Here is a 26,119-nt window from a genome sequence, read left to right on the forward strand (position 1 = left end):
GAGGATTAAAAATAAACGCGTCATGTTACATATGTACGTGGCGATAAAAGTGGTGTCTCAACGAGGGTCGCGCCGATGCGTCGGAAATTGTGCTCTGAAATTTTAGGGCGAGAGTCTATTAACGTTGATAAAACTCGTTCTCGCGACCGCGGTACAGACCCGCAGCTCGACGAAAAATTAGATAATTCAATCCCGGCCAATGCGTTTCACACAGTCGCGTTTCACAATGCGCGTAATTTGCTCGCCGTTTAGTACACGCGATGCACACATACACTCAAACTATACTGTAATAATGTAATTTAATTTCCCTTGTAATATTCTATTTAATTTTAGATAATAGATATCGACTTTATTTTGTAATTGTAACGTGTCTACAGTGCGTACCTCGTAATAAGCGTTCCATGATTTATGGACCATAGTGTATATAAAACAGTGACATACGTTTCTCGGCTTAACGCTGTTTCGTTCTTGCGGCCATTTTGAATAAACTTGTTACTTTTCTAACGTTAGAAAATATCTTCAGTTTGAACACAGTATGAAAAAATCTTATTAACATTCATGACTTCTCGATTTGATTTTATGTTAAACATCTTTTTATAACATTACAAATCTTGTTTGTTTGGTAATGCAAAGAACAAGGCTGAGATATGAAAATTCAAAGACCGCCGAAGGATTAAGAAATCGCGGGCGATAGAATACGATCGAGTCCATCGATTCGGACTTCAATATTCCACTGTACGTAAATATCTGGCCACGCAAGACGTTTCACGCGTTTCACATATTACGACACAGATTACGGCGCAAAAGGAATCAAAAAAGGAAATTATAAAAGCGACACGCGAAACTTTAACGAAACGGAGCTCCAAACTCCATAATGATTGCGATTCTCGAAGTATCGACGTATCGATAATCGAGTAAAATGCACGATGCCTAGCATCACGATGGTTAACGAGTATGTACCTCGAGATCGAAAACACGTTAGGAGTTACCGTTATTGCGGGAACCAGGTCGAATAAATAACAGAGAAAGACGAAGCCATGAATCGATGGAAAATATCGGAAATCACGCACCGTGCGAACTTTTGCTCTGTTACGCGTGCTCACGTGTACCCGCGATACGTCATAGCCGCATGTAAACAAACGAATCGGGAAAGCGTGTAACAGCTGAAAGAACCGAGCACATGGAACGAAATTAAGAAACAAGGACAACGTGGCAATAAAGGTGGTCGAGTTAATGTCAAAGAAGGTACCACTCGATTATAACCAAGGCGAACACGATGACAGACGAGAGACAGAGAGCGCGGCTAGGTTTCAAATAGGCTAGGTAATCGAAAGTCGAATGCAATCGAGAATCGAAAGAAGCGAAAGAAACGTCGAGGCATGAACACACGCGCGGACCTGCAGCTTTTGCTTGTCCTCGAGAAGATGTACATCCTGATGATCGATGCCCTCGTGTCCAGGTGGCACAGCATTCGGATGACCCATAGACCCCTTGAGGCCCCCTTGCAGACGAGGTGGCGCCGGTATTAGCAGCTCCGGTCCCGCTTTTTGCATGTGCTGGTACACACGGTAAACACTGTTCACTGCGACGCCGCCGGTGCCCGCACGGAAATCCGGCAGAAAGAAGAACGTACCGAAACACACGACACCGAACGTCAAAAACACCAACAAGATCATATACTTTTCACGCGGGCGGAACGACCGTCTCGAGAACAGGGGCACCGGCACACCATTCACGAACCGCTGATACGACGGCAGGATGCTCGACGCCGTTGTCATTTTCACGATACTGTCACGTCACGCACGCACCAATGCACTTCCCGTTTTTACAACAGACGAAAACTCGAGCACTCGTGCGCGTTGTTGCCCTTTTCCTAGCCGTCGCACGCCATTACGAATGCGGTGGCACGCGAGCACCACCTGCTCGCCAAACTTGACACTTTGTCAAGGACTAAGCGCCAATCAGCTGGCGCGACACATGTGCCAACTACGTGCCACGAGCCACGTGTAATCGATACTCACATTGGTCGGCACAATACCGACACGATACCGCGAACACTTCCACGGTCGATAAACTGCGTGTTTCGTTTCGATGATAATTTTCAGTATAACAAATGACGATAAGAGGCTTGTAATAAATATAATAATTAATTAATTGTTTAATATTTTTCGTAATTTACTTTGTATCTTTTATATGGTATTTATCTTTCGTTTGACTACTTTTTATATGCAATTATTATATATCTCAACACCAATTTAGATTAATAATAATCAGATAATAAAGTAATAAAAATTATGAGAAGATTAATGATTGACACTATTCTTCAATGATATTTTCTTATAATTTCTCATACTTTGATATGGAAAAAAACATAGCTATATGAGCATATGATTTTACATGCGTAGTGCATTTTACATGTTTAACTACCGCCAACAATGCCAACATTGTTGATGAGAAATTATTGTAAATAAAATATATGATCCTATGGCTCAATTTCACTTCGTGTCTTTGCCACTTGCATGTCTTTAAAAGTAAAAAATATTTCAATTACGTATTATAAAAAGATATTGATCACGTGTATATAAGTAGATATTTTAATCAATATTTCATACTAACAATCGTTATTAAAATAACCCATTTTCCAAACTATATGCTTGAGAATAACGTAGCACATACATTGATGTATCAAATATGGTAATAATATGGTAAATAGTATGGCAATTAATTGAATTTGAGCAGAGGAAAAGCTTAAGAAGAAAAATCTAGTGCAAATATTATTTCTTCTGTATTATATGCAAATCGCGAATAAGAAACAAGTCATTGATATAATGTCAGGGACAGTCTATTTCAACATCGTAAACATGTAAGTTTCTCTATTCTATGTAAAGTAGAAAGAAAAGGCCAGCTTCCGCAGTATATCCTTATTCTACTAAAATCGAAAATAGAATAGATCGGCAAGAAGTTTTTAGCCGATCAAGCATACTCTCCCTCATCTTAAATGCAACCTTCTATTTTGAATTGTTGAGTAATGTATGACCAGCAACAAATCATAAAAGAGTACAATCAATTTTTGTAATTGCAATTATATACAAACGCTTTAACGCTTACTATTATTGTAATGATTACATTATTATGTGCTCGTGTCATGAAATATATACATATCTTTTAATTACGTTATAATTCTAGAATATTAAGCTTACTTTTAATAAAATATATTTAGTTCAGGACTTCTAATTTTCCATTTAATATCTTTATATATCGTTAATTATGCGAATTTTATAATAAGGTAGTGAAAATCTAATAAATGCAAACATTTTTTAAGTCAATTATGCCTTTGCGCAATATCAGCTAGTTACTCTATTTTTAAAAGAAAATGGAAAGAATCCCTGTTTTAAAAAAGGTAACTCTAGAATTATAAGGATCTTAGGAAAAAATCCTAAATTGTAAGAAATGACAAAGGAGCCCTCTGTCATAATTAATAGATACTTAAACATATACGAAACAGAATGATTCATCGCACGAGACGATAATAATCCCGTAAATTAAAATTTTATGCATAACTATTTGATTCAGTTAAATCATTCCTACTTGTTATTCGGATATCGATCATGAAATAAGTTATTTCTCACATATCTAACGATAGCTGTCTGTCTTATTTCCTGAAACGTAATTCATAAATTAGCATAGTGATTGGTGTTTGCGAATTTAAAAGGAGCGCACGAGGTACTTCCGCGGGAAAAAGGCAGCTGCTTTGGCGAGTTTTAGATAGCTCGTTACCACGACGGATACATCAGTCTAGTATTCCGCTCCCTCGGAAACCATGCAGCTCCTCTGGCTAATGTAAGTGAGCACGCAGTAAACGAACAATTCATTTATCATCCTAACGAAATTACACATCAAATCTCGTTTTAAACAACAATGATAGTAAAAAAAAAATTACGAGCTAAATAAATTATATTTGTTTATTTGTCGGTCAAACGATAGAAATATAATTCGCAAGTGTCTGCATTTAAAAAGCAAATATCAGTCGTAGGTACCATCACTATGTTTCATCGAAATGAAACATCAGTCGGAACTATAGGTAGTTCAAATTAGGATTTGGAGCTATAATATTGTAATTATGATAATTATAATTGTTGATACTATAATTTATATGTTTTACTATAATGAACTGTAATGTTATAAGAGTGCATCATAAAGTAATATCACCGGATCATGCAACAGATAATAATCAGCAATCGAATCAAAACATATTTTTCTCGACTCTGTCACCGCATCCTTTTTCAATCGTTTAATACTGAATTGTTTATAAATTGTTCATTTTGTTTATCTTGTTTATCTGTTGTAGATGTCACTTGGCAGTCGTTACCGCGATACCACTGCTTCCTTCGTCGTCGTTCATTCGGACCCGGAGAACGGCGAATACGATGGATGACATGAAAGCAGATCCGGACCACAACAACCATGAAAGTCAAAATCCACAAATTTGTGACACCGCGCACTGCCGCGAGATCGGTACGTTCGTGCTTTCGAGACATAATATTTATATAAATTGTAATTTTCTTTGTAAATGAGTTACGTTATGTAAGTGAACCAGCTGTGTTCCCTACTGTCGATACGTTATCGAACGATAACACCAGGAGAAGAGAAAACGAGAAATCTTTGAATCTGACGTTACTCTCGAGGAACGCGCAAGGCGTTATAAGAATGAAGAATCATCTCATATCATGTTTTTCAAAGGTTTCTTGTAATTTTCTATTATGTACGACATTTGTATGTTGCGGTATACCTAAAGGAAGTTAATGTGTTTTGACGGTCATTTCTTTCTTGACTGTTTCTTTAATTTGACCGAGTGATATCTTTAGTCGATTCGTTCGATTTCTTCCTTTAAATTATTGCACTTTTATAAAACTAATATTTAAAATATACTTTTTCTTTGTTTTCAATTTAATGAAAGTTCTTCTAATTTAATTGTCTTATTTGTTTCATAAAATTTTGCGATAAATTTACAGTTCCAACGTTTGGGAATCAAATATCATTAAGTAATTAATAAAAACTTGAACACGAATAATAATGGAAAACAGTTAATTTTTACTTATATTTTGCTTATTGATTGCTACTTAAGATAACGATATTCCGGTTCTTGTTTCCATTTTTCCTACGTTTTTATTACACAGCGAAGCAACTTCAGCAAAGCATAGATACCACCGCGGATCCTTGCGAAAACTTCTACCAGTACGCTTGCGGCTCATGGGGCAAGAACAATCCTATACCAGAGAGCATGGACACGTGGTCTCAGCATTACATTAGCTTGGACAAAACGCAAAAACGAATCAAAGGCAAGAAAATATTTTCTCGATTTATTTTAGTATTAGAAAAATATGATTGCTTCGCTATTGTTTCGATCTACCGCTTTGCTTCATAATGCGCATATTCATGTACTTTTAAATTTTCTCTTTGAAGAACTCCTTGAGGAAGAAATCAGTTCTACCGATATCCCGCCTGTTAAAATGGTTAAAGAATTTTATCGTTCCTGCATGGATGTAGGTAGGAAAATTGGAAAATTGGCTGTTCGTTTGAAAATTATCCTTAGTATGTGCATAATTATTCGAAAGAATCCATAACTTATTTGTACAGATAGTATCCTTGTTGATTTCAAAATTTGCTTCGTCATAAATAAATTCGACGAAATAGTTAAAATATTCGGAAAATTTGAATATCTTCAAGGTATAAAAATTGCAAAGAAACGAAGATGCGTCAAAAAATTCTAATTAACAAGCAGTAAATGAACTTCGAATAAATTATCGTTTCTCTAACGTTCGGACTTTTTACGATAGCAGAATTCTGAAGGTTTTTTTAGCATTCCCTCCGAATGCTAGAATTAGAATTCCCTCCAAATATAATTGTTTTAACACAAGGAATAATTAATTCATTGAACTACAAAATCGAATAATTATGAACGTTATAGTATCGTATTGCACGTAATAGTAAAGTAAAAGTAAATAAGTAAAAATAGTAGCTTCCACCTTCAAAATATAAGGAATGTTTTTCTGAAAATATCTTGGTAGATGCAATTGAGAAAAGAGGCTTTGAGCCGATTCAAGAGGTCCTGAATCGTACTGGAGGATGGCCAATGGCGATGCCTGTGAGCGAATGGAATGAAATACCGTGGCAAAAAATTGATAAGGAATATATATTAATGGAAAGCGAAGCTTTCTATTCTTTTGATTATGATATTGATCCGAATAATAGAAAACGCTACATATTGGAGGTAAGCTGATGAATATAATTACTCGAATTTTATAGCGCATTCTTTAGATCATTTTCGAAACAATAGCGTTTTTCTAATTGTAGAAAGTCTCTTAAGCTTGAAGACTCGTTGATATGTGACATTTTGCGTTTCAATCGTATATTAAAGTTTCCTTTTAAATATTAAATGTCTTTTTCTTTTGAAAACTTCTCAAATCAAAATTCAGAAGAATACTCGAATAACCATTTACCAAGAAACTTTGTATTGCAGATAAGTCGAGTTATTGAACGAGATTCTTCCTACGTAAAAAGGGAACCTATCGAAGCATACATGGCTGATATAAAATACATAGCTAACACTTCTGCAAGACAAAATGGTTACACTCTAGATGAAAATCAGTTAACTTCCGATGTAGAAGAAATGGTTCACTTTGAACTTCTACTTGCAGAAGTAATTATCTTTTTCATTTGGAGGAGCTATATAAATAATTTTATAGTTTGAAATAAATATAAAAAGAATAAGGTATAATAATAATAATAACAAAGAATATACCTATTCTGTTTTTATAGATTACAGTTAAACAGTTAAAAACGGAGAATTTCAAAAATAAGAACAGAATGACGATCGAAGAATTGCAAAAGTATTATAATAATTTTAATATTACTGCACCTCCGGCGAAGGTAAAATTGTTATTTTAATTATTGTTATTTTTTTGTGATATCATTTAAGTTAAATTTATAACGAAATGTTATCGAAATCAAACAGGCTTTCGAATTACAAAATGAGAATTTCCGAAAACATTTCAACAATAATACGAAATTCTTTTTAAATCTTTTATATTAAGTAATTTTTATATAAGTTATTATCCTATGTAAGTAAAAACAATAGGTTTCTAAAGCCGTCACCTCCTATTCCTTTCTGCTCTATTTAGTGTTAAAGTCAAGTGTGATTTTCTAAATCATCAATGCTGCACTGACATACTTCTTTACATAACGTAACTATTACATTATTTTAACACTTAACGCTCCAAGTGTGCCTTTCAAGCATCACCGATGTGCGGCATTCTACTCTTTAAAATCTGATACTTAAAAACTTGCAAGTCGAAGTACGATGAGAATAAGTTGGAGTTACCGGTCCATATTCACAATTAAAAGTCGGAGCGTTAATGGTTAATTCCAACTATAATACTCGTTTCCTGCATACCAATAACCATTCTTCAGTTGTAGATGTATTCAGCTACAAGCATTGATAATCGATAATCGCAATTAAAATCCGCAATAAACGATATAGGATAACAGTCTGGTAAAAAATATTTGCAGATAGACTTTTTGGAAGCAATACAAAATGTATGCAATAAAGCGAACATTCACGTAAACTCATCTGAACCCATTCTAGTGCAAAATCCCAAATTCCTGCACCAAGTGGCCACCTTACTTGGAAACGCAACTCAACGTACGATAGGTAACTACAGAAACTTTAAAATGTTGTTCGTTTTTATAATTATAACACTGTAATTACTTGACAACTTAAGATTTTCTTTGGACACGTGATCTCTCGAAATGTCACTTTTCACGTTTATCATTTCCTTTGTTTATAGTAAACTACGTTCAATGGAACATGGTGAAAAAATTCATGTTATATACCACGCAGGAGATGAGGAACATAATGTTTGCCAAGTCAGACAACTTTACCAACACTACCCCACGGTATATTCTTTGGTCATTTTACTTTTCCATGATGTTATATCATGTGGCTAAACGAATATTGATATGTTTTCGAGCTTTCTAGAGTACGTCGTACAATGTTTAGAGTTTCAAATTCTAATAATTTGAATTTGACGATGGCATCAGATTATTAAGTAGTATATGTATTGATTTTTTAAAATTTAATTTGGGTTAAAAAATTTAAGACGTTTCCTTTTGATACGAGGTATCTGAGAGTCCACGTTAATTATCCGAATTGATGATAATCGGATTTTTCACTTACCTTGTATCGTTTCCAAATTATTTATTTTGTATCATTTCGTAAATAAATTATTGTTTGAGAGATATTAATCGAACAGCAACTTCAATAAAAATAAAATAATTATATATTAAACATAAAAACTTCTTTTAACGATATTAATCATCTTTTTCAGTTCCCAATTTTGTTTCTTCAATCTTCCTTACAAAGTAGCAATCCCAAACTTTTTATTAATCGATATTCTAATAATTCTGCAGTGCAAATAAATGAAATGTTTATGTAAAAACTTGAAGAGATTCTAGCGATTGAAAGATATTGTATTTCGTCAATTTCCAGATGGAGAACTTGCGTGAACGATTTGGAAATGAAAACCGCCATTTCCTACATGTTCGTTAAGAGATATATGCCAGACTACGCTATTCATGAGGTAAAATCTGATTTACATTAACTTTAAGTAACACAAAAATAACGAATACCACAGACCCGGAAATTATTGTTATTTTACTATATATTTCCAAGGCAATGAAAGTGGTTAAAGACATGAAGGAAGAATTAAAAAACCAGCTAGAGCGAACACATTGGCTTCCAAGTTCTATAAAATTAGACATGTCGCAAAAGATAGATGATTATGGGATAGAAATTGGATATCCAGAGTGGTACAAGAACGATGATGCAGTTACTCGATATTACGATGGGGTATCTATTTGAAAATATTGAAAGTTGTAGGAAAACGCGAACTATTTGCGCATACATAACACACACGTAATTATTCTATAAATTTTTCTCAGCTTTCCATTGGTTCGGATTACTTTCAAAATATCTTAAACGCCTTAAACAAAAAATCACAAAAGCTGGAAATACTAAAGCAGGTTGTTGAGAAAAGCACGTGAGTTTCTTCCATAGAGTATTAATTAGTTGGAAAATGCTTATAATTTTGTATCTACTCTTGATTGTATTATTTTTCAGTTGGATGGATTATCCTACGACGTATAATGCACATTATAGTCCAGATACCAATACAATTTGTGAGTGTCATAAAAATAAAATATCTATTTTTCATATCCTTTTACTAAGAAGCCAAGCTTTACTGAAGAGAAATTAGAATTTTCTTGTTGAACATTAATTTTTCAGTTCTATTAGCGACTCAACTGCAAGATCCTTATTTCACTCCAAGTTTACCAGAGTAAGCTCCACATTATTTGTAATTTAAATTTATCACGGTAATGTATTTAAATTTAATTGCATTTAAATCGTATCAATTATATATCGATTTATGTAAATAAATTAAACTCTGTTTAAAATAATTTATTAATAAATGTATGAATTATCAGCGCTATTATTTACGGAGGTCGCGGATTTACAATTGGACATGAATTAGGCCATGGTTGCGATAGAATAGGTAGACCCCATAAAATTACCTAAATTAATTGCATTATTATATTCACAACTATATCTACTACGTATTATTTTAATTAGGAATAGAGCTTGATAAAGACGGTAAGAAAATCCCATGGGAATCTCACAACGCGTTAGAAGGATACGACCAAAGAGCGAAGTGCTTTGTCGATCAGTATTCTAACTATATCCTGCATATCTCAAACGATACTAAGGAGGACATTAAGGTAAATTCTTTCGTCAACACATATTTTTGATCAACTAAAATAATCTGAATTGTTTGGTGGAAAATTACTTACCTTGTACACTGCGTAACTACGCAAATTACGCAATTACTTCGAAGATTTTTATTGTTCCTGTGACAGTCTGTAAAATACACGCAATGATCTGATTGCTTTTTGTTCTCGTTCGAATAAAAGGAACTATATACTAATAAAGTATAATTGGATTTAGTTAAATGGGACTAACACCAACGGTGAAGATATATCGGATTCAGTTGGTGTGCAAATCGCGTATTCGGCGTATAAGAAAGCAGAGAAGAAGAAAGTTCAAAGCAAATTACCAGGTTTTGAAGATATTTCCAACGACAAGCTTTTCTTCTTATCTTTGGCAAATGTGAGTTACTGTATATATTATACATAATACTTTCATTAAATTCGTCGAATATCGACAACGTGTAAAATTTTTAATTACTAAAAATATACGTATTGGAATTTGTTGGCGAAAGAAACAAGCTTCGGTCTGATGGAATAAAAAATTACCTAATTTCCAATATGGAAAATTTACTACAGTAATTGAGTCAGATTCGTTGAGGTATCGAGTATGAAAAATGTTACCGTTTCATAAGAATATTTTAAGTATCAACAATCGGTTAAAAACAAAGTTTTAGCCAAATATCATAAAACAATGTTTTGTCGTCTCTCCATTGTCGAATTTTAATTTCATCTCTCAAGAAATACCACGCAAAAGTTTGGCGACTAATTAACACAATTTAACTTTATAGTACTGGTGTGCCACGACGAAGTCAGGATACGACGAATATATGGAATTCGACGAACACAGTCCTTTCAAATATCGCGTCATAGGACCCCTGTCGAATATGGCCGCGTTCTCCGAAGTCTTCAATTGCCCACAAAACAGTTCCATGAATCGACAACACAAGTGCAGCTTGTGGGACCAATTGTGAAACACTTGTAGACTTTGTACAAAGTATAGATTCAAATGAGATGTTATTTTTTAACGTTGGTTTGCAATACAAAGTAATGATGTCTTTTTCATTATTTTTACTATTTATAAGCAATAAAGTGAATGTTGCTTTAACGCAAGAAGATTTTAAAAATTTTCTCCCATCAGTGGAATTTTCTAGAGACTTTGAAAAGTAACAAAAATTTTCTAGATATTCTTAAACATCTAGAATATCCAGAAAGTCTTCACTAGATCTAAATGGTTATCGTTGCTGATAATATCAGTGAAAAATGATTGCTGAGGTTTCATATAAAAATATATCAAATGCAAAAAGTTTTTCATCTTTGTTTATCTTTTCTACTTTGCAGATTTTTCCTCTTAAAATTTGTCCCATTTTCGTAAATAAATATTTAAAATATCCTTTCCTGTTCCACCGTCACATCTTTCTAGTAATACTGGCTATCGAGGTGTCAAATGAATCCGATTGTGAAACACGTGTTGAAATATTTCGACGGCGCTTTATTCAATGTCATTCGGGAGGAAATCAAGTATTTTTAAAACAAAATACTTATACAAAACGTATAAAATCGAGGGAAGGGGATGTGTGTGGATTTGTACATCGATCTAGTACACATAGACAATCGTTACAATACAACGTAACTGTTAAGTACACAATAATTATATATAACATCAACACCTATCAACATAAAATATAAACTTCACGCTTTCATCAGAGATCATGTTCCCTCCACGCTTCCTCTATTTCTCACGATTTTGTGCGATTATCCGTATCGTTTCGTCGCGATACGGTTCCTAAACGTTTAATGATAAGACTCTATGTAGCATGGCTAGTATCACAATTCTGACAAACTGTCTCCCGAACGAAAATACAATCGCAGCGTTTTCATACATGCGTATGCGTGAAAAACAGAAACGCTTTCTCGTAAAGCTAACCCTTAGAGAGTTACATCGACTTTTTTTTTACAAGAAACTTAAAGACTACATAGAAATAATCTATGTACAACAGAATCACGAGAAGTACAAATGATACAAGATTTGAGAAACATATCTGCTACGTTAGCCTAATGTACAAACCACGAAATGATGTTACATTAAAACACGACTGATACATATATGAGACCATGTCTCCTTCTACATATATGATTCACTATAAATTACAAACGTCGCTAAGTACACGGTCAATGGTACATGAATACATCTAGTTAGTAGCTGCACGATGAAGGTCTTCCATTACATCAAATCTACGACTAACTTAACTTTGTACAAAAATGAAAGGGCGCGTTTCACCCCTATTATATCATTAACATACCAAAAAAGAAGTTTAGCTTAGACAGTACTATCCTACGCGTTAATTGTAGTTCGTCTATACATTTCCTACAAAGGACATGCTACCAAATCGACGAGTCGATTCGTTAATATTTTGTCTGTTAACATATACGACAGAGACCTCAATTTTTTGGCCGGAAACGAGACATGTAAAAGTCGCAGTCTGAACAGTAAATAGCAGGTTCAGTCACCTGTTTCTTCCGGCAGAGATGACACGGCGCGGTTCTTACAGTGCCACCAACCGTAGGCTTTTGTAACGGAGACGTAGATTGTGCCACTGTCGGGTTACCCTTTGACGTGGGCACAAAATGCATTTGTTTACTCTGTTTAGACGCAGGGGGATGCTGGTACGTAGGATACTTCATATTCGACTGGATCTGGCCATTTTGCAATGCATTAGGATACGTTTGATTTGGTGCCAAAATATTTTGTTGATCGGCCTTTTGCGGTGCCCTCTGATAATTATCGTGTCTTTGTTGGTAATTCTGCATGCTCTGTTGTTGTTGATAGGAAGTTGGAGGATTGGGTGGTGGCTGATACTGTGGAAGAGGTTGGTTTATTCTATTCTGCTGAGGAACAGATTGGTAGGGATAACCTTGATAGGAACTGTGACTGTATTGGTTCTGATAAGGGCTCGGAGATTGAGTTGGTGGATATACAAATTGCTGCTGCGAATGCTGAACAGTTATGGGACTTGCATTGTGATTCGTAATCCTCTGGTTCATGTTAGGTTGCTGTTGCTGAGACATCTGCTTGTTCATCTGATTATGTTGTTGTTCTAACTGGTAATAAGTCTGATAGCTGCTCTTCTGGGACATTCCTTTCTGTTGCTGCACGTTATTTTGTACATATTGAATTTGAGTGGGATAAGGACTGGCTGGTTTCTGGGTTTGAGACAGAGGAATGCCTTGGTTTCTTGGGTGAGACGTCTGTGCTTGGGGATACGTTGACTGAGACTGCAAATATGGCATGTATCCATTCTGAGAGTATCTTATCTGTTGCTGGAGTTGGGGAGAATACGATGTAGGTGGTTTGGATACATTGGGAAGTCCTGAGTAGCTATCCCTGACAACATCCTGCCCTTCATTACCATAAGAACCACATAATTTCTTGTCTGACAATGATCCCACCGACTCGTTTGAATTTTGCCTTCCAAAAGTAGGTTTAATCGTGTCTGGTATAGGTATAGGGTTCACGCTTCTCAACTGATCTTGATACGGAGTCGCAGGAACACTATCCGCTTCGCTTTTCAGTGGCAGAGTCTGCTGTTGGAATTTGGTGGCAGTGCAATTCTCTCTATTCATCTCCGCTTCCTGAAGACTTCTAATCTCTCGAAGGACCTGAGCAGTTTCTGGCTTGTTCATCGCTGATCGAAGAACTCTTTCCAGAATCGGATTAGGTATATAAGAATCTTTCTCGTCGTCCTCTGCAGTTGCAACGAGAACTACTTGGTCACAGAACGAGACGCTCTTCTTCTTTCCTATTCGTCGTTTCACTTTCCTCGGCGCGATATCGTCCTCACTTGGTAGAATCGTCGTATTCTGTATGGTATTCTGCATAGCAACTTCGCTGATGTCATCCTCTGGATAATCAATAGGCAAACCGTTTTCATGTGGTAGCGTAAGAGACATCGACATGATTGCTTGATTTAATCCGCTCTGCTGCGTTTGCATGGGATTATTTGGAGCTGTGGTGGAAATAAAACTGTTCTGACTGGAACTAGATTCGAAGCTCGAATTCATGATCGACTGACTCGAGGAATTATCGGTTTTAGTAAAGTTTGCCAGATTTTCTGTGGATAGCTTCATTGGCCTCGATTCTTCCACTTGTACATCCTGAGGAGCATCTAACAGTGGAGAAGGAGAAACACAGTTCACATTTTGCTTCATTAGAATTTTCTGGTCTGGTTCTGTTTTAGGCACTGGTTGCAGCTTAATTTGCTCGAATCTAGCAGCCATGTCTTTAACAGAAGAAATGACCCTTGGACAATCGGGCACATCCCGACTGGACTGATCGTAACTTTGGCCAAGACTATTCATCATCAAATCGCTCGTTCTCCTGGCGATCGTTGGTCCTGAAATTGTTGGAGCAGACGATCTAACTTTTGGAATATCTTGTTCAAGAGGACCCTGCTTCTTCATCCTCCTCTCTGCCTGTTTCGCCTGTAATTCACGTAACCAAGTCTCTCCAGACGATTTCTCTTCTTCCTCTTGTTCTTCGGATCTCTTTTCCTCTCTTGGAGCTTCACAGGCTAAAATCTGATCCCTTTTCATCTGCAACTGGGACAATAAGCTACTAATATGTTGATTATCCAGCTGCTGTTGACGCTGCTGCATATGTACGATCTGTTGCTGTTGCTGGTGCTGTTGATACTGCTGATACTGTTGCTGTTGATACTGTTGCTGCTGATACTGATGTTGATACTGTTCCTGATACTGTTGTTGATCATGAACATGGTTAGAACTTTCATCAATAGGAGGTGGCGGTGGTGGAAAGTCCTCGCTAGCTTGTCTCGAATGAGATACAGAATGAATAGAAGGATATGGCGGAGGGGGGAAGTCTTCGCTGGGTTGTCTCGAATGAGAAACATTTCCACTTTCAGGATATGGAGGCAGAGAATCCACTTGATTTTGCTGTTTCACAGGACTCTGTTCATTGTGCACATCTGCTCTGGTAACCACAAACGTGGGTTCATACAAGATTCCATTAGCATACTGTACCACGTCATCTTGAATTCTAGGTTTGCTGTTATAATTCGACGGACAGGACGTTGGTATATTCGAGCCATTTTGTTCCAAACTGTAAGAGGGTAAGAATGGAAGAGAATGAGACTCGGACGAGTAATCGGTGTAATTAGACGTTCTATTAGCTCCACCAGCTGAATTTGCCGCGTTTACGTGATTCCAATATGTTCCATTCTGATCTTGAGGTGGATTAGAAGTACATTGACTTTCTGATGTTGGATAGACCGATTTTTCAGACTGCTGCTCGTTGTGCACTTCGCCCGAACACTTAGACTTGCTAAGTTGAGAAGTGGTCCTGAGCGGAGGAGGCGGAGGAACCTTCGCTACGTGTAACACTTTGCCGGCACTGCCGTGGAAGCTCTTCCTCATCAGACGACTTCTCTCCAAGTTTGGATTACTAGTACTGCCTGGGCTGCCATTACTATTTCCAGTAAACTCTAGGTGTCCTTCTGATAAATAGCCACTTAGAGATTGGCACACCTCGTTGCCCTTTAAACCAACGCTTGAATCGTCCACTGACTGCTTCGGTAAAGTGTTGGAGGTACCCTCCACGCTGGCGTTTGTTTGTCCATCCTGACCTTCTCGTAAATCTGGCATGCTCCTATTCTTCCTCTTGATCAACCCACCCATCAATAATTTTCTTCTAATTTTGTGTTGCTTTTTGCCTTGTTTTTGTTCGCCATTGGCGTTATTCGGTTGAGAATTTCGTACGTTATTGGCAATCGTGTCATTTTCTTTAGATTTTTCCACTTTGGCCCCTTTCGGCGAGGGAGAAGAACGGGAGGGAGCAATGGAGAAGTCTTTAGAGACGTTCTTGTTTCTTTCTTCACTTCGAGCTCGTTTCTTGTCTTTCTTATCGTCGTCACAACGTTTGGTACGACTGAATAATCCCGTCCTTTGCACTGGTCGATCGTATAACATGTACTCCTCATCCTCGATCACATTCACGGCTGTTGCCTTGCTGCGTAGGGTCTTCTTTTTTGGTAACGTGGCGTAGATCTCGATGCTCTTTGTGGCAGGTTTGTCGGTAGTTGTAGAGGGAGGATTTACTAGGAGTTCTCGGCTGTTTTGTCGAGAATGGTTTCCTTTGTCCCTGGAACTCTGTCGAGAGTGTTGGCCGGATTTGCTGTTCTCTCGTGAATGTCTACCTTCTGGTGCTCCTTCTGAAACATATATATTTATGCGTGTTATGGATTGATTTATAAATTCTCTAGATGATTTTGTATAAAATATAATATCCTATCACTTTTTTCATCCTAGCCTAGGATCAATGGTCCTCCTTACACTGCCGAGAATATTTTCTTTGAATTTTTAAAAGTTAATGATGATAAATCTGTTTTCATTCGGTCTGCCGTTTAGTTCTTATAAATATTTAACAAAAATGAAACCAAATGCACAAAATAAAACAGACAGTCTTCAAATGAGAAAATTATTATATTCTAGAAATTTTACTTCACGTCAGTTAAAAATTATAAATACTCCTAGTTGCTCACCTTCCTTCTCTCCATTCGCTGTAGCCTGCTCCTGCAACATTCTTCTGTGGAGACTCCTGGTCCTCATCACGCAAGTATTGTGCTTCATCCTTGCTGTTCTGATAGTGTGAGGGTTGTTGTACGGTGCATCCATGGCGGCTCTAGCTTTGCTGCTGGCTGCACTGCACAAAGCTACCGCGGTGCTGAGGTCGCCCGCGTCCTCAGCAGCTCGAGATTTGTCCAAGAGTGCGTCGGTTTCTTTGCAGAGGCGCTCGCAGTCGTCGCCTGAGGAAGCTTGGTAACCTTCCGGAATCTGGGCAAGCTATGTTAAGTAAATCGATTTAACTCTACGTTCCCTTTCGTTAATAATATTACGGTATTGAGAAAGTATCAGATAAATTTAATATAATGAAAAAATAGCAATTTGAAAACAAAGGAAAATTTAAGAAGATTCTACGAGTCGAGTTATTAAAGAAAAATATCCTCACAATCTTTTATCACAGTGTACATGTGCACAGAGTAATCTTAGAAAGAGTAATACAATGTGAAAGAACAGATTTCTTATGAAAAACTAAATCAAAAGTGAGAACAAAGTTTTTACATATAAGATGTCTAAAATTAAAAAGAAAAAAAACAAGACAATACCGACAACTTGTCAAATATACATCGATAATAATAAGCGATAATAAAGAAGATAATATTGATGAGTAGAAGTATAAAGGACTTTTGATTTAATTTTTCGCCAAAAATCATCTCATCAATTGTACCATCCTTTCTATGAGATTCTCCGCAAGGAAATAGCCTTTTTCACAGTACAGTAATGTCTCTTGTTGCACTATTTTCAGTTACACGGTTTATATCTACTATTGCCAAATCCACAGCTTTTGCTACTAATATTATGTCAATATTGTTGAGAGTAACACGCACCTGCAGGTTATGCTTTAGCCCTTGCTGGAGCGGAAGGCTATCCGTGGACGACAAAGAATACGAGTCGTATCCAGCGTCGTAATGGCCACTGCTACTACTTGAGAGTTCTCCAGATTTGCTGGTCGGGCTTTTTGGCACACCCGAGTTCCTCTGCATTTTATTGACGATGTACAAATACGGATTATCCATCGTAGTGGAGGAACTCGAGGAAGCGCTGTTCCGGTCACCAGACCAGTTTCCAGAATCTCGCCTCCGTGGTACGTTCAAGTGGTCAGGAATACTGATAGCATCCTGTGGTGTCGACCCTGCGCTTAGACTACGTGTCAGCTGCATTTGCTGTTTCTTCTGCTGTTGCATCACGTTTTCCACGGCACGTCGACTGATATACTTGGATTCCGCCTCTCCATCGACGGTATCAACACCCTTCAACAGAAAATGGAAATATATTTCTTCTATATTATGAAAATACAATTGACATCTTTTACGTTTCAATATATTTTGGAATAGAGTCAAATTTTTATTGCAAAAGTAAGAACATCTTATTTCTACAAATTCATACAATCGTTCCTTTTAATATCTGAAAGCATACAGATTTTATTATAAAATTTATTTGTATTTGTAGTGTTCTCAAATTAAGGATTCTTCTCAACTCCTTCGTCTCAATCATTCAACATGCAAATGATTCATTAAATAATCTCGATCCAACATTTAGTCTTTGACCGTAGACCATTCGACTTTAGACCGTCATTCGAGTATCATAATGCAATAGAAATATTTTAAATATTCCAACATTTAAGTATCTATATACTTCCAATTCTAAAAAAAAAAAAAAAAAAAAAGGAGGCTTTATCAAGATCTTTCCGTTAGACAAAATTATTGAATAAGATAAACATATCACACCATTTTTCTACAACACTGTAATTTAATAAATAGACTATCCATATCTAATTAAGGATAATTAATAATATAGCGATCGATATCGTATATCAAAGTTGAAAAGTTACCTGATTTCCAAAGATGTTGTTCTGAATGTCCGTCAGATTCTGATAATCACTATAAATCCTGCGTTGCGTGTAAGGGTGAGGAGGACTATCAGGATTTGGTGTGATGGCACGTCTGGCGGTACTGTTGATCGATGGTTTTTCCGGGCTGGGCGTGATCGATCGTCGAACATTATTCTTCGGGGGTGTCTTCAGTCCATTTCCGTTCGGAAAAGGCGTCACGGTTTTCGGGGCATTCTCCGTATTCACCGGAGTTCCTCCAGGAGTTGCGTACAGCAAAAGCAACGGCTGATACCTGCCTCTTCTGCACTTCTCCACCACCTGTTCCCACCGTGGTCCAATTTCTTTGACGGTTGCGTCGTCGAAGTAAATCCATACCTGAGACAAAATGACGCAAGTTTTTATCATCGATCGAAGAAATCGCTAAGAAATAACATTATTTATCTGTACCTTCGTTCGAAAATCAACATTATATACACATTTCATATGTATCAATATCAACGCTACTAATACTAACCGTTTCATGTTTCGTTAAAAAACACATATTAATTCTGATAATTATGCTCTATTTAAATTGCAAAATCACTTTATATGTACGGCATCAAAGATTAGTTTCTCCGTAAACGAGAATTAAGTCGATCCATTTGCATAATGAAGAGAGTGTATCGTGCAATCTATACTTTTATTAACCTTCAGTTTAGTGTGAAAAAAGAAGGTGGAGTAGTGTTTCCCGTAATATGTGACGACTCCAACGAGATTGTGCACGGTCGAGGCACCCCATCGAGAGTCCACTACACTGTGGAAAACATCGCTCAATCTGAGGGACGTTCCCACGGTTGCGAAAACGTCCATGATATGCTCCAACGACGGCCGTTCGCTATCCCATACGACTCCGACGGAAACGATTTCCGGTCGGTTCATCAGGGTCCGACAGATTTGGATTTTCGCACCACAGGAGCTCTACAAATAGAAAGTAAAATGTTTCGTAATTCTGTTTGTAATTACAATCCTCGTTTATCATTGGATGGTAAAAAATTAAAATGGCATATTATTAGAATATTCTGGTTGAAAGTAATTTACATGCTTTTATAATTTTCGAAGCGAAACTCTTTTTGATTGAAATTCTACATTTTGTTTGGTGAGTATTAAATTCTTAAGAGGAATAACTATCAAATTCTAGACCGATACGGTTAGTTAATAAATACAAAATTCGCTAACAAATAACTTGATAATTAATTTATAAATGCTTCAACGCGGTAGTTGATTAGATTAATAAATACATAAATATCAAAACAGGTAGTTATTATGTGTCATAATGTTAATTATAATATCATTTAACGTTATCTTAATCCACCACAAAGCAAAGGAAGTGCAGTAACTATTACAACGGCAATTATAAAAGCGAACGATTAATTGGTCTAATTTTTAAATCGTTCGTTCTATAATTATTAACCACGACCCGTAGTATTTATTAATTGCTCTGTCGTAAAAATCCCCGCAAATGACAGAGTTTCTCGGTAGCATCGGATTCCATCTGAATCCGCAGCTTCTCCATACGACCGACCAAATAGCCCACGGCGCTCGAACGATAGTTATCGTTCCACTTCAAAGAGAAAGTCCGCGGCATATTATTTCCAAGAAAGGCCAAAGGAGAGTATACCTGATCTCGTCAGACGGATGAATCAAACGCGAGTCACCGGAACTGTTTTAAAGTGCGAACTTGTGAATCGTTCGAGATAAAATGATTCATAAAATTGTAAAAACGCGAATGTAGGAAGAAAGTCGACTTCTAAGTGAAAATCAAAATTACTCACCGGACAGTCCCTGATGTCGCCCATGCCTCCGGCTTTTCGCAAGAGCTGACCGAAGAGATCCGGACTGTTTCGCGAATTCGGAGGTGTCTGTCGAGCTTGCGACGTCAGTGCCGACGCTGACACGTAATGAACCATCTGGAAACAAATTTCAGTTCGTGATTGTGTGTATTAAGAAGACGAACGATTTGCTGGAACTAAATGAAAGAAAAAAGAAGTAAACGTTAGTAATATCGGATTTAAATGTCAAGTATTAGTAACTGAAATTAGATGTTGCATTTTGCTAATGTTGAAATAAGAATATTCATTTAATCAAATATTAAATTCCACGGTTAGTTCTAACGACTATTGAATTGCTGATTTAATAATAAATGTGTTTTATGAGTAAACCTTTATTTTAATATATACACTTCCGTGACAATTTATATGATGGCATAAATTATATGATGGAATAATATATGTAAAAATCGATTTTCTTTTTGATTCACGCCATGATGACCTTTGATGGATAATATTAATTATAGAAAGCAAAATTCGAATTAAACTTGATTTACGTATGATTATTAATCTGCATTAATATGCATTTATGCAAACTTGTATTTTTATAAAAACAACCAAAAAAAAAAAGTTAACCAGAGATTTCTTTCGCCATACAGAAGTTTCTCTGGTTTACTTTACTTCCCACAACAAGTACTTTAGATGTATCACGTATCACGTACATTTCGCCTATTTCTGTACATGAAAATTCTTCATAAATTCTCTATTCTAATGATTATACAACAAATGAAATTTTTCATTATTTTGTCGAATATTGTACAGAATATCTAATAACAATTTCTGATCTATACCACTCTTGCATCTATTATTCTCTAACAAAGTAAAAGTTTCGTATACATGCTCTCTCCTATGTTATACAACGCTCCATCGAGTCTGAATAGTAGCCAGCTGGTAAAAGCGATCGGCCATGACCGATACCAGATTGCAATGAGTTTTGCGTTTTTACAATTGCAGCCGACAACAGCCGATACGAAGGGAGAACCAACTCCACCCACGTGAACTGTTCGTGGCCTGTGCTCGATTATACTCACAATGCGCTCTGATCATGCTTTTGTTCCTACCCTGCATTAAGAAACGTCCACTTTTCTTCTTATTCTCAACACGAGATTAAGAAACACGTTAATTCGATTTGTCCTGATATATTATGCAAATTTCAATCTTTCAATGAGTTTCGGATTTTATCTCTTGTAACTCGATTTAGTATGGTTTGGATATGATTTTCGTTTGCAATGCCAGAGGAACATTCTATCTTAGATAACGTACACGGTTAATGGTCTTTGGCTAACAGTAAGTAGAATTTAGTTAACGTACATAAATATTTATTTATATATATTTAGTAGGAAATAAATTGGAACGGTCGTTCAATAATTTCTTATTGTTGTTTTTATTTAAAAAATTATTGAAAAAATTGCTCTTGAAATTAATTTTACTACGTTTCAAATTTGTAACATTTGCAACAATTTGGTGAATGTAAATATATGGAATATATCGTGAATTCTTAATATATCGTGTCTGAAATCGTAAACTAAAGTCTTGAAAATTTCGTAATCAAGTGCGACGTAATAGTATGAGTGTTATTGCAGGAAGTTACAGAGTTAAGAACATGATTTTCATAAGGCGAAAAGCTCTATAGCTCGTGAAAGGAAACAGATTAAAGAATTTAATCACCCGGGTTGGTTTAACGAAAGGGAAAACAGGCGGCGTACGATGAAAGCACAACGAAGTGTGAAGTTCCCAGAAAATTATATAATTTGATCATAGAAACGGAGTAATTACGAAGTACCGTGAACGAAATACGACTTTAGTTATTGCATTTGTTCAGGACCGCGTTCTCGGTCTTCCCTTCTTATCGAAACTTTGCCACAACTAATTCCATGTTGCTAACTAGAAATTTAATTAACTCTTCCATACACCGTGAGATATGTATTCACTCCCACGATAAAGAACTTTTTGTGTCCGCTTCTTCCACTGTTCTGTGTTAATTCATTTAATACATTCATAATCAATGAAGGCGTTTAAACCAGAAATTAATAAAATAATAACTTCTTATGAATTATTATATCAGGGAATTTTTATATGTTTATGGGAAATTTAACGGTACGAAATGCATATAACGTTTAAAAACATATAAAATATTCGATGTAAGGTTATTCGTAATTTACCAATTGTATTATTTTACATTTTGTATATAGAAGAATAAATCTTAAGAAGAAAGTCTTCCCCGTATTGATCAAGATCAGCTTTTAGGCCTTTAAGGAAAATATACTGAAAGAAAACATATGCTGCATGCATTATGCAACAGAAAATCTTATTTCAATCAATCTATGGAGATTATTTCCTTATCTAACCTGTCCTATACACCTGTCGCATAATGGAAACAATTTAACAACCATATTTCTTATTCCATAAATAAGCGGAAGCGTTTAACTCGAACACGTTTTCGAGTGAAGCAAAGGTTGCAAATAGCCCAGCGTAGAATGCGAGTGACAAGAACGGAGAGAGGAATAATCGAGAGTTTCACTTTCCTCGTCGAGGCGGAAATAATCAACCTCGTCGAACAAGGGGGCAGTTTATGAGAAACGCAATAACAGTTGCATGGGCATACGTTCACGGTGATTAAATCTGGCAAAACCATGAAACTTAGGGCAAAAAGAAATAACTTTTTCCCTTTTCTTTGTTGTTCGACATTCTTTTCCGTAATTCATTTTTCTCGTTAATTAACACTGTCTTCGAACTTTTATGCCACAGTTTTTCTCTAGTTTCACCAAACAAAAAAATTCTTAATATTGAAAAAAGAAGAAGTTATAATAAGATCGAAACAAGAAATCATACTGCGGTTTCTGCCGATAGGTAGTAATCTTGCGGTTCTTCTCTTGTAATAAAAATTATCGTTTTGCGCATGTTGGTCAAGCTGTTCGCCTAATGTTACGTTGGTTAAATTTGTTTCGATAGCGTAACAGCTGTGCTCGCGCAACAGACAACTGACTTTGAAAAAACATATAATATTAAAGATCAGAAATAATAGGAAATTTGAATAAAATAGTACGAATTATTGCAGATTTCAATGGTTTTTATTCAAGTTTTTGAATTTTAAATAATTCTTGTTTCTCTTGTAAAATATTATGAAGATTTAATTCTTTGTTTCTAAAATTCTTCAAATAGGAGAAAAAATTAAAACGAAAGTCCGTATAAAAACCTTTTTTCTTCATTCCCTAATTTTTGGCACCACAGGTTATAAATATAATTATTTGTATGAAATTAAGCATTAACTCCCTTATTAACCCTTTCTCATATAAAGTAGTAGTTCCAACAATTAGTAGTTAATTCCAATCTACGACAAATCCTCATTTCACATCAATTACAATCCCTTCGATTGATCGAACAGATCATTACCAACTCCAAGTGTTCTTAGACCCTTCCAATCATATTGCAAGTTTACTGGGCGAAACATTATCCTCCAATCCACCCTCAAAATCCATCCCTTTCCTTTCCTGCTCGTCGTTCGTGACCAATGAGCCGCCAAATTCCGATCGGCTAATCCGTTTACACGGCGCGACTCGATCGTTCGTTCAGTTTCTCGACGCGCTTAGGTTTCTTAGCTAAGTCGCTTAAATCGCTTAAACCTAGCCAAAGGGGCCAACTTCCGCTTGCTTCCCCCGTCTATCAGCCCTGAACCACCTTCAAACTCATCGATTGCCTCGTTTTCACAGAAACACAATGAGTACGGACTGTATGGGATTCTACTATCGATAAACCAATATCACCAATAAACTCATTCGAATTCTAAACCATCTCTGCGGGCGTTTACGTATTTTTTGGAAAATTGAAAAGTTTAAAACTTTACAGAATACGTATAACACGGAAAAATATAAAATATATCCAAAACAGAAGATTAATTATAATATCTAGGAGGTGAAACAAACTTCTATTTACGTTCCGTTACTTTCCTTGAGTTTGTAACACAATAGAAATATCATAGAATTATTAAAACATTATAAAATTACTATTTAAAAAAAAATAATGATTGAAATTACTGAATATTACAAAATTCCAGAAATAGTTTAGTAATCATAGTAATTCCAACTCCTACTACAAAAATTAAGAAACTAGAACCTAAGTAATTAAAAATCCCACTCCACGTCTAGAATTTCAAATTTTCAACCTGATTCTCAGGAAACTTCTTATCCCCGTCTATTTATCTTTACATTTTCCTTCCTCTATTTACGAATCAACTCTAACCTGTCCCAAGCCCTCAATTTAAAAAGGTCTACCTGAGCATATCTTTTCTCTAGGTCTTTTCTACGGGTCCGCCTGCGTAGGCTACGTGAGAAAAGTAACGTTGAATGGTAAAAAAAATATCCTACGGTCAGATGGATCGGACGGTTGGAGCGAAAGAGGAAACTGTTCTCTGGATTATCCTTGAAACGTAATGGAACGTTTCGCAAGAAACACGTTTTCCGCGAACCGCGCGCTATCGACAGATTCTGCATTACGTATGTATATGAGTGCCTGCAATGAATGTCGTGTTTTTAAATGAGGAGAGAGAATTTTAGTGACGAGTGGTCGATGATAATGACCTAATGATCGAAGAGAAGTGACGATGGAGAAAATTGTTGTCGGTGATCTTGCGAATTATGAGAAGAATGACTTGGAAATATAATTAGGATATTGTGAAGACACTACCTGTTCTAGTACTATTGTTGCTTGTGTTACGTATGTCCATGAGAATTCAACCTTTTTCTTTTGTAGGTTTTTGTACTGTTTTTGTAAAACGCGAGGAATTTATTGTTCAAATATTTTCTAAAAATTAATAAGAATATAAGATGAGATAAAATTACAATTGTACAAAAGAGATTTTCATTACCTAGCCTGTAGAAGAATAAATCTTAACTATTGAGGGTTCTTGATTTTAAATACCTTGCTCATTAAACATAAAAACTGTCAATGTTATTTCTATCTTATACCTTTCCATTAATTCTAGCTTATAATACTTGAGATTAGAACTATCAAGCTCCTCAAGATAACAACGAATTACAAACTTTTTCTTTCTTATGCTATTACTAAAAATGTTGACTTTTGTTCTCACACAAGCATGATCACAATCAATTTATTTTCAGTATATGATTTTAATTCTGTATATATACTTTATATACTTAATATCCAGATATATATTAGAAATTAAAATATTCTAACGTTGAAAAAGCATTTAACTCTAAATTCATCTACCAAAATCGCTTCTGCGTTGAAGTTTTCTTCTACCTCCAACTCTATCCAATTATGTAAATCTCAGTTTAACTAAAAGTCCCTTGAAAGTTGATTAATTGCAACTAAAGCTTCGGTCGTTATTTGTTCAGTGGGTGGTTCACTGGAAACATCGATTCCCTTTGAGGAAAGTGTCAGCGATTAAACTGACCTGTGTAAAAGGCAGAGGCTCCGAGGTTGCGCCGCAAGCTCCGCAAACGCTTTGTTCGACCAACGTCATGGCGAACTTCTGATGTGGCACGCAGTGTCTCGCGCTGCACATGTCTTCCGCCTCTCCGCTGGCTATGTGAAGATGTATACGCAGAAGAATGTTTTCCTGAAACAATACGTTCCCCGTAAATATGTCTCCCGTTATTATACGTATCCTCGATGATACACCGCTAGAAATAGAAGAGTCCTTGGTAATCGGCCATCGATTACTGTAATTTCAAAGCGTAACTAACAGGATGTGCATTTCTATACTTGTTTGATTTATCACACCTTTTTAACCGTTAAAAAACTGTAATTTTTTCTATATAAAAAAACTGGGTTTTTATGTAAAATCAATTTGTTGTCGGTAGCTTCTTGCGAATCTCTTAGAACAATGAATAAAGTGAATCTCTTAAAATAAACACCCATTCTATTTTCTGTGAATGTTTCGACTTGATTGGTCGAATAGATAGTTAGCGTTCGTATTTTCCAAAAAAAAGGAAAAAAAACGGAACTT

General features: G+C 36.0%; 3 protein-coding genes and 2 long non-coding RNA genes across 9 annotated transcripts in view; 2 read left to right on the top strand and 3 right to left on the bottom strand.

Annotated features, from left to right (window-relative positions):
• Positions 1-1,913, bottom strand: part of LOC139990240 (mannosyl-oligosaccharide alpha-1,2-mannosidase IA-like) — a 137,263-nt gene extending 135,350 nt beyond the window's left edge. The window contains exon 1 of the mRNA XM_072009332.1: positions 1,398-1,913. Within this exon, the coding sequence (XP_071865433.1) occupies positions 1,398-1,778 (381 nt within the window). The 5' untranslated portion in view covers positions 1,779-1,913. The remainder of the gene's footprint in view (positions 1-1,397) is intronic.
• Positions 1,914-3,741: 1,828 nt separating this feature from the next.
• LOC139990241 (endothelin-converting enzyme 1) lies at positions 3,742-10,935 on the top strand. Its single transcript, XM_072009333.1, has 18 exons — positions 3,742-3,840; positions 4,349-4,515; positions 5,178-5,339; positions 5,464-5,547; positions 6,069-6,271; positions 6,521-6,700; positions 6,820-6,930; positions 7,570-7,711; positions 7,848-7,956; positions 8,549-8,639; positions 8,732-8,908; positions 9,001-9,098; positions 9,179-9,237; positions 9,344-9,395; positions 9,544-9,611; positions 9,689-9,834; positions 10,061-10,222; positions 10,611-10,935. The coding sequence occupies exons 1-18, from the start codon at positions 3,821-3,823 to the stop codon at positions 10,791-10,793; spliced, it is 2,214 nt and encodes a 737-aa protein (XP_071865434.1). The 5' UTR covers positions 3,742-3,820; the 3' UTR covers positions 10,794-10,935.
• A 355-nt stretch (positions 10,936-11,290) lies between these two features.
• The window catches only part of Ec (ubiquitin specific peptidase echinus), a 135,975-nt gene continuing 121,146 nt past the window's right edge, over positions 11,291-26,119 (bottom strand). For 4 of the 5 annotated variants that reach the window (XM_072009314.1, XM_072009313.1, XM_072009317.2 and 1 more), the window contains 7 exons: positions 25,565-25,729; positions 20,098-20,232; positions 18,974-19,243; positions 18,287-18,661; positions 17,283-17,705; positions 16,377-16,677; positions 11,291-16,046 (listed from right to left, as the gene is read on the bottom strand). In XM_072009314.1, the coding sequence (XP_071865415.1) occupies positions 12,262-16,046; positions 16,377-16,677; positions 17,283-17,705; positions 18,287-18,661; positions 18,974-19,243; positions 20,098-20,232; positions 25,565-25,729 (5,454 nt within the window). In that variant the 3' untranslated portion in view covers positions 11,291-12,261. The remainder of the gene's footprint in view (positions 16,047-16,376; positions 16,678-17,282; positions 17,706-18,286; positions 18,662-18,973; positions 19,244-20,097; positions 20,233-25,564; positions 25,730-26,119) is intronic. The other variant, XM_072009315.1, reaches the window with a different exon arrangement.
• On the bottom strand, positions 23,368-24,567 carry LOC139990243 (uncharacterized). The gene is made up of 2 exons (XR_011800530.1): positions 24,455-24,567; positions 23,368-23,879 (listed from the first exon to the last, which is right to left on the bottom strand). It is a non-coding gene; the product is annotated as an uncharacterized lncRNA (long non-coding RNA).
• On the top strand, positions 24,525-26,024 carry LOC139990242 (uncharacterized). The gene is made up of 2 exons (XR_011800529.1): positions 24,525-24,644; positions 25,506-26,024. It is a non-coding gene; the product is annotated as an uncharacterized lncRNA (long non-coding RNA).

The sequence above is a fragment of the Bombus fervidus genome, chromosome 8 (genome assembly GCF_041682495.2).
Source record: "Bombus fervidus isolate BK054 chromosome 8, iyBomFerv1, whole genome shotgun sequence".
NCBI classification, from domain to species: domain Eukaryota; kingdom Metazoa; phylum Arthropoda; class Insecta; order Hymenoptera; family Apidae; genus Bombus; species Bombus fervidus.

What these genes read in the sequence shown, in the direction of transcription:
- LOC139990241 (XM_072009333.1), top strand. Translation starts at nt 3,821, where the DNA reads ATGCAGCTCCTCTGGCTAAT. An exon ending in TTACTCGATATTACGATGGG is followed by an intron (nt 8,909 to 9,000) that starts GTATCTATTTGA and finishes AATTTTTCTCAG; the next exon opens with CTTTCCATTGGTTCGGATTA. An exon ending in TTCACTCCAAGTTTACCAGA is followed by an intron (nt 9,396 to 9,543) that starts GTAAGCTCCACA and finishes ATGAATTATCAG; the next exon opens with CGCTATTATTTACGGAGGTC.